General features: G+C 39.1%; 1 protein-coding gene across 3 annotated transcripts in view; it reads right to left on the bottom strand.

Moving 5' to 3' along the window:
• The window catches only part of SH3GLB1 (SH3 domain containing GRB2 like, endophilin B1), a 32,895-nt gene extending 23,761 nt beyond the window's left edge, over nucleotides 1–9,134 (bottom strand). Inside the window, exon 1 of one of the 3 annotated variants that reach the window (XM_087820565.1) lies at nucleotides 9,025–9,134. In XM_087820565.1, coding sequence (XP_087676691.1) covers nucleotides 9,025–9,096 — 72 coding nt within the window. In that variant the 5' untranslated portion in view covers nucleotides 9,097–9,134. The remainder of the gene's footprint in view (nucleotides 1–9,024) is intronic. The other 2 variants (XM_087820562.1, XM_087820564.1) reach the window with 2 other exon arrangements.
• Between the last annotated feature and the right edge of the window lie 7,105 nt (nucleotides 9,135–16,239).

Below are 16,239 nucleotides of genomic sequence, written 5' to 3'. Positions count from 1 at the left end.
ACAGTACTTTGAGAATTAATTAAGAGTATGTGTCACTTTGTTCAGTGCCTGGTAATTACTATTTTGAATTTAAAAAGGGCTGTTTGTGTTTAATGTGGCATTGTATTATTGGCACTTTAATCACACCTAGCTAGGCAGGCTTTTATGAGATATTCTGGGAAACTATCATTTGTTTCTTCAGGATATGTTCCAGCAATCGATTTACAGACTAACTTTGGAATATATCCTATTCATACTACGGAGACATCTTTTAAAGATAATAAAATGTAGTTAAATATACTCAATGCATATTATCTTGTGTTGGTTTTTCAGGAAAGGCATCATTGCCCATATAGTAACAAAGAAGTAAAAAGATTTCAGTGCAGATTTTATGGAGACTTCTGGATACTTTTAATTAAATACTATAAGTGATGACTCAGGCAGCTTATCACGCATAATTTTTTTTCTAGAATATGTGGCTTTTCCCCATCATAAAACAGGTATATCACTAGCACTAATTTTATGCTCATTAGTCATGACTCATTTCTGACTAACAAAATATAATGTTCACCTTGCTTTTTCTGCCCCTTCTCATTTCTTAAAATACTTTCTGCTGCTCCACTTTTCTAAGTTTTATTATGTTTCTTCCAGCACCCATGTTTTTGGTCTAATACTTTCAACTGATTATCACTTAGCACTTTCAGTTGAAAGATTCTCTAGAATGTTATTTTTAGACTTCTGATTACAACCCCCACCAAAGGTCTTGTTCAGGAGCTAGAAATAACAGCTTTAATAGTTTTTGTCAAATCTTAGGTCTTACTGAGACTGGCCTGAGCCAACCCCTGACCCAATGGGTGGGACTGAGAAAAGCAGTTCCAAAGCTATTTGCCTAAGCCCATAAACTTGAGAGTACTGTAACTGAGGATAGCAGAGGCACGGGGCAAAAGATCAAAACCCTGAATCCAAGGTCATTTGGGTAACTACAATCTCATTCTTAAGAGAGAACTGTAGTCTTCTTTTCAGATCCCCAAATTCTAAGTAATAGACCTATTATGGAGGTATAGATTAGAATTTTACGTTTGAAGTCTACCTCCAATGCTAAGATTATCTCCCAGATAAAGCAACCAATAAGGAGGGAAAGAAAAGAAATACACCCAGGTGAACATTATCTATAAAGGATGACCCACCAGTAGAGCAAAATTCTTCATTTAGCACCTTAATAAGCAAGTATATCTATTTGTTCACTGCATTCACTCCTTCAACAAATAATATTTACTAAGCATCCACGTATGTGCTAGGCACTATTCTAAGCACCTGGGTTTCAGCAGCCAAAAAACAGACAAGGTTTCTGCTCTTAGGAAGCTTACACTTTAATAGGGAAGACAGACGATAAACAAGTAATTAAATACTTTGACAATAAAGGATTCAAAGATAAAAAGAAGGTGGAGAGAGGACCAACGTAGGTGGTCCTATTGTTTCTTGAGTGAGTTACTAAATGATTAACTGCTTGAATTAATGAAATCAAGGGTAGAGGACAGAAAAATTCATTCCAAAGGGAGAGCGGAGAGCAGAATAGATGGCTTCAAAGGTGGAGGAATATGCAAGCTGGGTCTGGAAGAGGGAGCAGGAATTTGAGGGTTGTCAGATGTGAGTGGTAAGAAAAATAGCCTCTCTGAGCAGGTAACAACTAACCTAAGATGGAATGATAAGAAATGAATTATGTAAAGACCCTAGGGAAGAGTATACAGTCCTCTGATGATTTATCTTCCAGGTGCATTTCTAAAGGATCATTAGCACCACCTTTATGCATACTAAATATTATTATTTTTTGGTATAAGTCTTTATATTTAAAAACTAAAAACAGATTAATACAACAATCAACAGACCTATAAATTAAAAATCAGTATTTATTATGTGAGTCTTTTTGCAAGGCACTCTGCTAAGAACTAGAAGATATGGCCTCTGTTATAGGAGAGCTAAACGAAAAACAATATCCAAACAGTATAAACCTGCAGGCCTATTTTTTTCAGTACACAAAATCATGTTTAACTTATGTTTTTTAGAAACACACTGGAATTAAACAAATGGGCTAGAAATTGCTAAAAACTGTTTATAAATAGTGATTTAAGAAATAGTCATTGAGTTTATCTGATACAGGTTAGGTTTCAAGGAAGTTTTTCTCCAATAGTATTTCAGAGAACCAACAATTGGAAAGTTAATTATTTAAAAAACAAAACATTTCAATCTTCAGGTCAAAAAGACCTGTTTGCTTAATTATTTAATATTTCCTTTGTGATTCTCATGACACTACAAGTATCTCTCATTAAATACACTTTTTTTAGTGTGTAAGTGTAATAGAGCAAAGATGAGTATCTACAACAAGTCATTTATTTGTATGAGTCTGAGGAAGAAACAAAGAAAATATGTAAACTGACTTACAAACATAGTGAATAGGTTTTTTACTATTTTAGTTCAGAAAGGTAAAAAAAACAAAAAATCAAACAAAAAGGAAGTTGAGCATCAGAACTGTTTAACATTTTGCCCAAGGTGTCAGTGCTGAGATCCAATCTTGCATCTGTTTGAATCAGTCTTATTATACTATACTACCTTTACAGTAAATACCTGCTGTCAAAAAAGTTAATACTTTAAATTAATTCTATCACCATTATCCAAACACATTCTGTGCTTCCTTACCCCTGTCAGCTGTATCCTACAATTTACCTCTGCTTTCTAGATGACTGTCAATAATCAAATAAGGGTAACCTTAATCCTATGTAGAATACACAAACAAAAAGGGATGGAGAGAGACATAAGCATATTACTAATGTTATATATTTAAGTTGAAATTATAAATTTAAATTATTATTCCTTAAATGTGCACCTGTAGAAGGCTTAATAATTCCCATGATTTTATCATTGTGGTGGCTTAAGGATTTTCCCCATAGTTAATCAGAAGGTAAGATATATTAAGGTAACAAAATAGTACAATATTTAATAGGTATTTTGTCTAAAACATTTTTAAGGATACATTTACTGCAGAAAATGATAAGTTAAACTGAATAAATTAAAGAAGTTTAGATTAATAAAAATATTTATGAGAATATAGTACGTATTTTCTTCTACTGTATGTGTGATGTATAATCAACATATGACATGGCTCTTGCCCTCAAGGCTTTTATGATCTTAACAATAATGCCTAAAGATAAACATAAAAGGAGAAAAAACCTACTAATTCTTTTTTTAAAAAAAAAGATTCCTTTCCTAATTACAAAACATTGAGTTTTACCCTTAAAAATTTTAGTTTTCAATTTCTTTCAGTCCAAAATCATTAATGACTTTGTAGTCTCTTGATGATAATAGTTGCTGATTATAAACTAATTGATTTTAAGCATGTATTTTTTAATGAATAGTATAGCAGTACCATTTAATAAATAAAAACTTTTTCATAACATTTCATTACTAACACAGTAAAATGAAATGAAAACAAAAAGTTTAATTCTCTCTATATATTTTCTTTAAACATTGCTTTAAGTAAAGGATTGTCTTTATTCTGCCAGGCACTGTAATCCTTCCTTTACTTCAGGACAGGAATGTAACCTATATAGTATGACATAAGGATCTTGGATTCCCTACCCTGCTTTACTCGAAAGAAAAAAGGACTACAAGTAAAAAGGCTGAGTGATCAAAGGCATCTCTTTCATAAAAACTCTAACCATCAATTCTCTGGGCAATATTTTAAAAGTAATAAACTTCTTAGAGGGGAACATATAACAAATTCTGAATGTAATGTATTAGTAAACTGTAAAGTAAATTCTTCTCAACTGGTACTCTTTGGAATTACTCTTTGGAATTACTTGGGGGAGCTTTCAAAAACACTGATGCCAAATCCAACTCCAAGGATTCTAATTTAATTGGACTGGGGTGTGGCCTGTAAAGATTCCTCAGGTAATTTTAAGTGCAGCTAGGACTGAGAACCACTGTTCTAAGCTCATACATAATTATTTTAACATCAGGTTAACCAACCATCTCCTATTTAGTAGTCTATTAAGGTAATACCAAAAGCACCAAAGGATGTGAACAGTTCTGGGTAGCACTAAATACACAGAGTTTTTACATAATAAGTAAATTTATGGACTTCGAATGTCACATGTATTATTTACTAGAATTTGAGAGACATGGTTAAGGTACTTGCAGTTTAAATTCTATAAAGGAAATGGAACTTCAGAAGGGCTTGAGAGAAAGCATTTGGCCAAGCTGGAATTCCATCCGAATAGCACCTGACTGGAGCTAGCTGAGGGGAGCATCATCTTCATCTTTATACCTCCAGCTTAGAAATGCCATTACTGCTTGCTAAATGAAGTTGGGAGATCAAGGCCAAGCTTGCAATTAAATTTTATAGACATCCCCCACCCTCAGAAAATAGCTGGCAGTCATGAAGTTCATAGTGTAACTCCAGTAGTCAGTTCAAAGTAAATTTTAGAAAATAAATCCCCTCCCTAAGTAATTTAATTTGAGAATTTTTTTTTTGGAAAGCATACACTCTTATTTTAAAAATGGTGAGAAAGTTTTGCTTCAATATCAATTCTGAATTTAAAATGTGCCCAGTTGATTTATTAAACCAAGTAAGAGAGCAGCAATTCACAAAATTGTTATTTACTAAAAGGAGTAAAATATTTAATTATGACAAATTAGGACTAGACTATGAAGTCCTTGAGGGCAGCAACTGGGTCTCATTCATCTTTTAATTCTTTAATGCCAAGTACCTTAGGAGGTACTCAATAAATATAAGTTGAATTAAACAGTTTAATATTTTAGACTTCCATTAATCAACTTCAAGGTCAGCAGATATGATGTTAGAAAAATACTAATAAAATAACAAAAATATTTAACATGCTAAATGATTCAAAGAGTAAAGTTTACTTATGGTTACTACCTTGCTTGGAGAAAATGATATAAAAAATTAACCATGTTGGATGCTGTGAGAAGGGAGTAAGAAAGAAACAGCAGATTAGAACATACAATCTCATTGAGGATGTGGAAGCCATAGAATAACAGAATTTTAGAGCTCCAAGGGATCTTACATAACAGTTCATTAGAAGAAAACTACCACAGACAGAATTGATAAATGACACAGGGTTTCACACCAAGTGCCTGTGGTCTGAGATGGACTTGAAGTTGTATCTTGAGAGCAAGAAAGACTACACAGAGGGGCAGTGGAGAGCATTCAAGCTTTTAACTTACAAACAGAAGTCTACAGTTATAAAAGTAGAAGATATTTTTGAAATTAAAAAGTAATCTGATAGGAATAGTGTTTATATACGAGAGAAAAGACAGGGCCAGAACAGAGTATTTAATGCTCAACAAAGGAATTTGGACTGAAAAGACAGATTCCATGAACTAATAAATGGTTTTGAAGACACTAATAAAGTAACAATTGATCAAAGACTACCTGATGCTCTTGTATTCTATTGTTTTGAGGGAGTTAAGAACAACAAAACCACCCAAATGGACTGTTAAGGAACATATATAACCATTTATACATTTTTGCCTTAACATACTTTTTTTTGTTTAGATTAGTTTTGTTTTTATCCTCAATATTTTTTCCATTGCTTTTCAGAGAGTGGAAAGGGGAGAGAGATAAGAGAGAGATAGAAACATCTATGTGAGAGACATCAATTGGTTGCCTCCCGCTCTTGCACCAACGGGGCTGGGGACTGAGTCTACAAGAAAGGTACATACGGTAGGCCACAACTGAACCCAGGACCCTTTGGTCTGAGGGCTGATGCTCTAAAAATTGAGCCAAACTGGCTAGGGCATACCCTAGCATACGATTTTAAAGTACCAAGGACATAAACAAATTTTAGAAGGGTAAGAATGGAGTGATGAGGCCCATTTATATGACTTAACAGTTTGATTTTACTTTTTAAAAAATAGGGGACATGTTCAATTTTTAATTTAAAAACTATTTAAGTAAAATGAAAAAATGTACGGCAGTTGGCCAACCAGAGAATGGCCTATTCTTTAAGGTATAAATGTGAACTCTGAATTTTACTCTTATTGTTCTTATTACTTATAATGAGTAACTGGCATAGATAGCTCTTACTCTATTCTTAGCATGAAACTTGGCACTTTGGCACTATACTGATGTCAACTGATGTTAACTGACTAAATACTGATATAAAAAAGCAGTGTTTTGTTGAAAATTGCCAGACAGCATTCCAATTTCACATGTTACATTTTGGAACCATCTTTTTTTCCTTATATATTTTATTTTAAAAAAATATTGTAGAAAATGTCAAACACATACAAAAGCATAATAGTATAATGAAATCTTATGAACCCATAACCCAGCTTCAAACTATCAACAAATATTCTGCCAATGTTGTTTTAACTACCTCCCTTTTTTCCTTCTGAATTATTTTAAAGCAATTCTCAGACATGATATAGTTTATACATAAATATTTCAGAATGTATCTCTAACAGATACAGACTTAATATAAGGACATGTTAAAGGAGACTGCTCCTCCTGAAATATTTCCTTTCTTAGAAAATGGCTCAAGCCAAACATCAGAATTATCCTTGACTCACTTTCTGTCATAGTGCAAAGCCAATCTAACAAGCAATACTGGATAGATTTTTGAATCTCCCCTGCTATCACTCATGTCACAATTCCTATCCCTTTTTGCCTGTCCTATGTCCACAGCTCACTAATTGGTCTCCCTAGTATCCCCTGCAACCTCAGTCTTTACACTTGTTCCCTATCACTGAAATGTTTTCCCTTCAAAAAACTGGAAACTGTCACTTCCTTGAGGCCTCTCTGAATTTGATCCTATTAGAAAGGCTTGCCCTAACCATCATGTCTATACAACATGGAAACCACCACTTCTGCCATTAACCCATCCCTGCTGGCCTTCTTCTCCATCACCCCTGATGAATTTACTAGTCAGTCCTCTTTGGCTAGACCCTAAGTTCCAGGAGGGCAGACGTTTTCTTGATTTTATTCATTACCAGTGTTCAAAATAGTAGTGACAGGCAGTCATGGAGTAGGCAGTTAAGTATTTAAGACTGAAAATTATTTGATAGCTAACATATTAGAAAATAATTTAAAAATTCTTTCCTAAAGAATTTGAAACAATCAGTAATTGATATTCATTTGGAAAGCTCTTTTGAAAGCTTTGACAGATTTTTAAAATTGAGTCTATTGACGATTTAAATTGAATTCTAGTATGTGTCCTATATTTAAGCAGTGTGGATTATGTACTTGAAAATATATCTATTTAAAAGAGTGGCATTATGTAGTGTCATATCTTCATTTAGCATCTAGAATCATAGGGAATCGGCACTGAAACAATACCAAAGTATCTGCCTGTTTTGCTGTCAATATTAAGTCTCACGAATCAAAATCCATTTCAGATCCTCACTCATTCTTCTTGCACCTTGTCTCTGAACTATGAGAATGAGGCTAAAGTTAAAAAATTATTTTAACTATAATGTTCAATGTCTTTACAATATACCTGCTTTTTTAGTGGAGGAAGGAGAGAAGAGGGTTGACGCAGCTAGCTTATTACTCACCATGCAGATTTTGTAAGTTGGAAATCAAGACCTAGAAGGAATTTCCCATCTCTTAAGTGGTACTTGCCCAAGTGTTACTGAAATGCTGGGACTGTACTAGATGATGTTTAAGTCCTCTCTAGGCTGTAACATTCTATTATTTTATAAATCCTAAAGCTCCAATGCTTATCCAGAAAGAGACAAGCAGCTTGCAATATGTAGTAGGTCAGACAGCACTTGCTATTTACTAGCCACGCAAGTCAAGCAAGTTACTCACCTCTGTGAGGCTGCTTCCTTATATAAAGGGGGTTAGTAACATCTATCTGGCAAAGTTACAGAAAGGACTGGAGACAGTCTGTCAAGTGTCTAGTGAAATGTCTGACATTTTTTTTTTTTTTTTTAAATAAGGCAGTTATTACCTTGTTCTAGTTCTACCATTCTTTTGCCAAGAATAGTGCAACGTAAGATTGGCTATGCCAATAAAACTGGGGTAAAGTAGCAAAGCAATACAACTGCTTTACATGTCAGTATCAATTTTGTATGCATATGAGAAAACTATTTTTGTTTTCTCTTTACCGAAGAGCATGTTATTGTTGCCGTGACTATGTCGTCTTAAACACCAGACTGTTTATAACCCATGTTGTGGTGAAATTTACATCTGCTCATAGGTTTCACTGAGTTGCCATAATGTGGGTGACGACTGCGGAAACCCGTCCAAGTTCCCTAATACTGACACTGTTTTGATTGCGGAGTACCCACGAGATGGTTAACTGTTCCCCTTGAAGGGTCCTGGAAACATAGCACTGTGCCCACAGGCACAACATGAATCTCTCCCCTCTCTCTCCGCGCCCTACCGCCGGTGCTTCTCATTCTGAGAATGTGTGGAAACCCCCAAAGTCCAGGCTTCCTGTGGCCCTAGCACAGTGAGGACGCCAACGGCCGATCTCCATTTCTCCAGCGGACTGCCAAGCCCAGGGACCGGCCTTTCTGGGAGAGAGGGGGGCTGGAGGGAACGGCGTTGGCAGCTCTTTGGGTCGAGGGGCAGGAAAAGGAAACTTCCTTCTAAGACTCGGCGGGGAGGGCGGGAGAGAGGAAAGGAAAGGGTGGGGGTGGTACAAGAATAGTCTAATTCTCTCGTACCCGGCGGGACTCCCTCCCGAGGCCTCCGCCCGCTCCGGGAGGGAGGTCACACGAGCACCCGCGTCGGGGGGTCAGAAAGGCGGGGGGTGCCGTCCGTGCTTCGGCTCCAGGCCCAACTCAAGGTGTCCTCCCGGGGCGGGAGGAAGCTCCGGGCCCCGTCCCCGCCGCGCCTCACTCTCCCGGGGAGCGGCCGGCAGGGCACAAGGCCGCGCCCATCACCCGGGCCGCGGGCCGCGGCAGGCCGGCCGTGCGGTCGGCGAGGCCGGGGCGGAGGGCGCCGCCGCCTCGGGCAGGGGGCTCAGCATCCCTTCCTCGGCCCTCCGGGACGCCGCCACCCCTTCCCTACCGCAGTACCTGCACCGCACGACTGAGGAAGGTGCCCGCGTCGGCCGCAAACTTCTTCACGTTGAAGTCCATAATGTTCATTCTGGGCGGCAGCCGGGCGGAGCTGCCGGCTGACCTAGCGGGTAGGCGGAGGCGCCGCGGCCGGGCTGGGGCGTCGGGCGGGAGCGGCGGGGGCAGACGTGGTAGGCGGAGGGGGGCGGCGCCAGTCCCGCCGCCGCAGCTGTCGTTTCCGTCAAGCGGGGGAGAGGGTGGGGCGAGGGGAGAGAACGAGCGCCTCCCAGCGGGCCTCGGGTCCGGGCGGCCGCGGCCGGGGCGCGGGGCCTGTGCCTTCCGGAGTGCGGCCGCTAACGCCCCCGTCGGCCCCGGTGGGCCCGCAGGAAACAAACGGCTTGGCGTTCGGGTCCTCCGGTCGGGATCCCCTGCGGAGGAAGCGAGCGACGCCGCGGGGCGGAGCCTTTATGGAAGTTATCGCGGGAACAGCGACCCCTACAGGATCGCCGCGGCGCAGCCGCGGAGCGCGCCGGGAGCCGGCCCGCTCCGCCCGAGGGAAGGTCGCGTTCGCCGCGAGGGGCGCTCCGCGGTCCGCAGCACCGCTGCACGTTAGAAGTTAGTCCCCGAGAACCAGGATAGGAGGCAACTCAGATACCTCTTTTTGTTTGGAGAAAAAAGATGGATATTGGAGCATAGAATTGCAGAATTTATGTAATTACAATCAACAGTACCCTATCAACTTGTAGGACCCGTGCCCGCTGGGTGGCAACTGGGCAGCGAGTGTTGCTAAAGGGGGTTGCATTTCATATCCTACCGAGCGGCTTTTTATTCCTTAAGCATTATCCAGTGTCTACTGTGTACCGCGGTGGAATCAAATGCCGGAGATACCATGCTGAGAAAGACTGCCCTTGCCTTCAAGACGCTCTCAGTTCTTTAACTTGACAGCCTTAAGGGACTGGACCTCCCCGTCGGAGCTCTGCAACTTCTCTGCCCCAGGACCTTGTGACTGCCTCACACGAGCAACCCGAGGTGCCCACTGTGCGCTAAGTGTGATGCCCCGGACACAGAGTGCCAAGTGGAGGTCGGAAGGAAGGGGTAAACTGGCGAGAGCGGTAGAATAACCCTTAAAGGTTCAGCGTGGCGAGTTTTCATAGCAAGCGAGAATATGATACGAAATCTGTTTTTAAAAAAACACGCACCATCATTCTGAGCAACTTCTTAAGCAGTCTTCGTGATTACAGCCTATGTTTGAACTAAGTTAAAACAGGTGCAAGTTAGGAGAGACCTTAATGTTTCAAGAAAACAGTATATGTTTATGTGTGTGTGTGTGGGGGGGGGGGCTGTGCCCTTTTGTTCCATTAGGGCTGGGGACATGCGGGCCCCACAGGCAATGAGCTGAGCTCACATTCGTGCTTCAGTGTTTTATTGAAACAGAAGCAGTGGCCCTTGTTAAAGGCTGAAAGTTTCGTTCTAAAGGCATTATAAGGAACAGCAGATAACATAAAGATTTGTGTTCCTTTGCTCTTTGTGGTGGTGGCGGAAAGGACCACCCTTTTTCTAAGATAACTCCAGTAGAATGAATCTCCCAGGCCAAGAATACTCCAGGTATCTTTCATCTTAACCTATTTTTCCAAAAGTATGGAAAAGGAAATAGATAATTAGGAATCTTGCTTTTCACTTATTGTCCATATTTAGATTTTTAAGCACTTACTGTCTTTGTAGATGTCTACCTTCATAGTGAGAATATTTGCCATCATGTATGTCCATTTCTACAAAAGGCTCACAGCACCACCTCCACCATTCGAGGAAAAAACTCTGGATCTTCTTCCTCAAAGGTGTAGACCTACCTAACTTGAAAAAAATCTTCATGTCTTCCTACTGAGCCCTCTAGAGTAATAATACAGTTTCTCTTGTTTCACTGACAAATTCATAAGACTAGTGTATTACCTTTGTGTCCTTGCCATCCGTTTTCTGCCTAATTCCATGCAGCTGACTTCCATAACTATACCTAAACAGCTTTTCTGAGGTTGCCAATTACCTTCTTGATAAGTCAGATGTCCTTTTCTTAGACTTCCACAGTGACTGCTTACCCCCTTCCCAACAACAGAGCCCTGGTTTTCCTGTTACTTCCATTCTACACGGCTGGCACTTCTGATGGCTTTGTTGTCGTTAGTTCACAAAGCTCAATGTTTAGCACTTTTTTTGTTGTTGTTGTTCTATTCTCTTCGATCAGTTTCTTACTCGTGACTTCAGTTATATTACTTCATTCACTCATTCATGTATTTAGTAAATATTTTTTGAACATCTATTCTGTTCCACATGACATTGTTCTTGTAACTAGGAATATTGAAGGCAGAAGACAGTTCTTGCTGTTGGGAGAAATTATAACTAACATAACAAGACAGAAATTGAATAAGTAGTTGTAAGTGTGATGAAATGCCAAGGAGGAATTCAGAGTACTTTTAAATGTTCACCTCCAGCCTGTGCCTGGTAACCTGAATTCTAATTTGGAGGCTTAGTCTTTCCGTAAGAGTTCCAAATCACCTTTTGATGTTTTCTTTCTCTTTCCCCTATGCTACCTTCTTCTTCCAATAATACAGGGTGCCAGGAAAGCAATCTTTTAAACCTGAGTATCTCAAAACTTCTTTAAAGTTTTTAGCTTAAAAAAATAAAACTTTTATTAAAATGGCATTTTAGGAAGTATGATATGTATTTTAATTTTTTTTGGTAGTGGCAGATAAGGAGTTTATTTCCTCATGTTTAGACCAAGGACATCTAAAGTGAGGGTGCATATATTTCATGGGATATGCAAGATGATCCCTAGGTGCAGAAAGAAATATTAGAAGTTTGGTTTGTATTTTTATCTAATAAATATAAAATTTTCTTTCATTAATTAAAAAAAATACGGATTGCACTGGTTTCCTCGCCTTGTATTTATTAAATAGACATGTCACAGACAGTAAATGAGGTGTCCTAAGGAAAGAGTGGGAATTCCACAACTTGGAAGAGTTGTAATACTTTATTTGCTTCAGCATATGATCACATAATACAGTGTGACTGATTACGTGTATTTGTAGATTATATTGTCTACCTAGTTTTAACTAAGTAAATCTTCACAAAAATGGACAAGTAGCCTAAAGAGTTTTTACCGAAGAAACAATCATTAATGGTAATAATACAAGCATAAACAAACCAGAAATGCCAGGGCTAATACTTCTAATTGTTGACTTCACCAGGAAGACTGTTGAAATGTGGATTTAAAGACGATTAAAACTTAGCTCCAGCTTTCAAGGAACTCAGAATCTAATGGGGGAAACAGACTCGTAAAGTAAAACATAGTATGAGAACTGTAACTAGAAAAGCTTGTATAATATTAGGCCAGAGAGAGAGTATAGAGGAATTAGGTATTAATGATCAGGATAGGGGAGGTGATAATTAGGACTTTTTTGAGCAGACTTCTGATTAAATTCATCTGTCAGATTGAAGTTTGAGGATGGGGAGGGATGATCAGACTTTAATTTAGAAAGATCACAGTTTGGGCAGTGTGGGTAATAGCCTGGAGAGGGGCAAAGACAGGTAGAAAGGCTGATTAGGAGTCTGTTGCTATAACTCACTCTGTACTTCGTTATCTCGATATTTTAAAATTGGAAATCTCATTTTGAACAAAATTCCCTTTCGTGGGAGCTCTCTTTTATTCATTTAGCGCACGCTTATCATCATCAAGGCCTGTAACCCCATGCCTCATTCGCACTCTCCCCCCACCCCCTTGTTTTAACTTTCACCAGAGCTCTCAGCTGCCTCCATCCTTCTAACCCATCAATCTACATTCCCAGATGAATGTTTTCTGTTTCTTCTCTCAAACTCCCAGAATTGTTAGGGAAAATTGCACAACCTTGTAGATGGGTGCTACTACCTACTAATGAATGATCACCTACTTACACCTTTATAAACCACTTAGAAATGCTTTTCTTCCTAATCAAATCCTTTTCATACTCTCTGCAGTGCCTTCTGCAAAACTTTGCCACTTTCCTTAACACGCCTGCCTTATTCTCATTTATCCTTAGCCATTGATACCTTTTCTTTACAGAGGAATGATAAATCTTCAAGCTATTAGACAGGAGCTCCTTCAACGAAATCCCCTTATTTCCACCTCTTGCCCTTCTCCATGCTATTCTCCACCTTATTGCCGAATGTTTCCAAGGAAGAGTGTCCCAGGTGTTCTCTTCTGAGTCGAGACACTGCTCCTTGCGTCTCGGCTGCACGTTGGGATCACCTGGAAAGCTTAAGCAACCACTGATGCCCTAGACTCCACTTTAGAGTGTGGACTGGGAATTGGGCTGTTTCAGAGTTCCCCCAGGTGATACTAACGTGTGGCCAAGGCTGAGAATGAACCCATCATCCCCTGAGAACTTGCTCCACCAGTCTCTACCCCCTGCAGTTAGATTCCATTTCTCCTACTAGATTGAGTCCCTCAAGGGCAGTGACCATTTCTTACTCACTTTTATAATTTAATAGTCTACATTACTGGCAACTTTAGAGGATTTTCAAATAATTTTTTAAATGAAAAAAAATCAAATCAAGATATAGACTCTTCATTTGTAACCCCTCCTCCCCAACCTAAGTTTCCAACTACAGATTCAGTATTTCCAGTGCTGAGTTTGTTTCGTAGTTTGTTTTTACTGAAAGTTGCTTTTCTTTTCCGGTATCCTATAATGGTAAATTGACTTGGTAAATATCTACATCAAGTCACCTAAGCTAGTCACCCTTTGATGATTTCCTCTTATTTCCCATGTCCGATCGATCAAGTTTGGGAAATTTTTTTCTTTGACCTCTTATCTTCTCTTTTTTCCTTTTAGATTGAGATATAATTGACATGTGACATTATATTAGTTTCAAGTGTACAACATAATGAGTCACTATTTCTATACATTGTCAAGTGAACACGATAATAAATCTAGTTAATCTGTCACCTTACATAGTTACAAAAATAATTTTTCTTATGATGAGAACTTTTAGGATTTACTCTCTTTACAACTTTCAAATATGCAATATAATATTATTAACTATAGTCACAATGATATACTTACATTCCCATGACTTTTTAAAATAAATGGACGTTTGTATTTTTTTCCTCCCTTCACCTATTTCTTCTGTCCTACAGCTTTGCTTTTTTGTTTTGTTTTTAGATTCCACATATGAATGAAATCATACAGAGTTTGTCTTTCCTTGCCAACTTATTTCACTTAGGATAATGTCTTCAAGGTCCATGTTGTCACAAATGGCAAGATTTCATTCTTTTTATGGCTGAATAATATTCCTCTGTGTGTGTGTGTGTGTGTGTGTGTATCACATTTTCTTTATTCATCCATCAATGAATTCTTTGGTTGTTTCCATATCTTGGTTGTTACAAATAATGTTGCAATAAACATGGGGGTGTATATATGTCTTTGAATTAGTGTTTTAGTTTCATTGAGTAAGTATGCAGAGTGGAATTACTGGATCATATGACAGTTCCATTTAGAATTTTTTTTTTTTATCTTAGAAGAAGGGAGGGAGGAAAGAAGAGAGGGGGAAAGACAGAGGAGACAGAGACATTGAAGTGAAAGAGAAACCTGGATCGTTTGCCTCCTGCACACACCCTGACCAAGGATCAAACTCACAACCTGGGTATGTGCCCCAACTGGGAATTGGATCCAACACCTTTCCGTGCATGGGATGATGCTCCAACCAACTGAGCAATACTGGCCAGGGCTACATTATGGTGTGTCTCAGTTAGAGCAACAGCCCACGCACTGAAGGGTTATGGGTTTGGTTTCTGTCAAGGGCATGTACCTGGGTTGCAGGTTCGATCCCTGCCCCTGTCAGGGCACATTTAGGAGGTAACCAATCGATGTGTCTCTCTCACAATGATGTTTCTCTCTCTCTCTCCCCCTTCCCTTCCTTTCTCTTTAAAAATCAATGAAAAAAAATATTCTCAGATGAAGATTAACAACAACAAAAAATAGGAACTTCTATTCTGTTTTCCATAGTGGCTGTATCAATTCATAGTCCACATCCTAGCCACCACTTGTTAATTTTTGTCTTTTTGATCATAGCCATTCTAATTGGTGTGAGGGAAATCTTATTGTGGTTTTGATTTGCATTTCCATGGTGATTAGTGATAGTGAACATCTTTTCCTGTACATCTGGCCATCTGTATGTCTTCTTTGGAAAGTGTTCCAGCAGTCTCTTAGATACGTGTGTTGAATTAGATGCCTACTCCTCAGGCTAATGCTTTAATATAAGCAGGTGAGCCTCTTTCACTTAAAGTCAGAGCACTATTGGTTGCCAGTGAGCTGGGCTCTGGGGTGGGTGAGTCGAAGCAAGTGAGCCCTTTCAGAGCCATTTCTCCGATCACTGTAGTCTTGTGCATATTGTGGATGTGAGCCCTGTCGGTTTTCAAAGCTAGTTTTTGGGGACTCACCTATCAGGTACAGTTATCAAAAGCTGAGGTGCCTGATATGAGTTCAACTCTTTGCTTCTCAGGGTTTGAGTTCCCTCTAGATTGTGGGTTGCCACACTGGAGGTGGGGTTTATGATGAGACTGTAGCCCAGCTTCTCCTACTGGCTTTGGTGCGGTTTTCTTACTTGCCTGATGTGTGGTTGTTGCTCAGCCAGCAATGTTTTTTCAAGAGGAAATAGTTTCATATGTAGCAGTAAACTTGGTATGTCCATGGGAGCAGGTGAGTTAAGGATCTTCATAAGTTGCCATCTTGAACTGGAACATTTTTTTTATATTGATTTAATTTTCTTTTAAAAACATATTTTTATATTGATATAATTTCAAACTAACAAAAATTTTGCAAAAATAGTATAAAATTTATGTATATTTTTGCCCAGAAATCTCATTCAAACTTTGCTGATTATTTTAGTAATGTCTTTATAGCAAAAGTATCCAACCCAAGATCAGGTGTTGGACCCAGTTGTCATATTGCTCAATTTTCTTTAAATCTGAATCAGTTCTTCACTGTTTTTTATTTTTTAATTTTTATTTATATTTAGAGAGAAAGTGAGATGGAGAGAGAAACATTGATGTGAAAGCAAAACATTAATCAGCTGCCTCCTGCATGCCCCCTATTCTGGATTGAGCCTGTAACCCTGACGTGTCCTGACCGGGAATCACCGGGCAGCCTTTTGGTGCACAGGATGACACTCAGCCAACTGAGCAACACCAGCTAGGGCAGTTCTTCAGTC

This window comes from Miniopterus natalensis, chromosome 9 (genome assembly GCF_054644295.1).
Source record: "Miniopterus natalensis isolate mMinNat1 chromosome 9, mMinNat1.hap1, whole genome shotgun sequence".
NCBI lineage: Eukaryota > Metazoa > Chordata > Mammalia > Chiroptera > Miniopteridae > Miniopterus > Miniopterus natalensis.
Note: the sequence above shows the minus strand (reverse complement) of the source record. Positions and strands in the feature narration are given on the sequence as shown.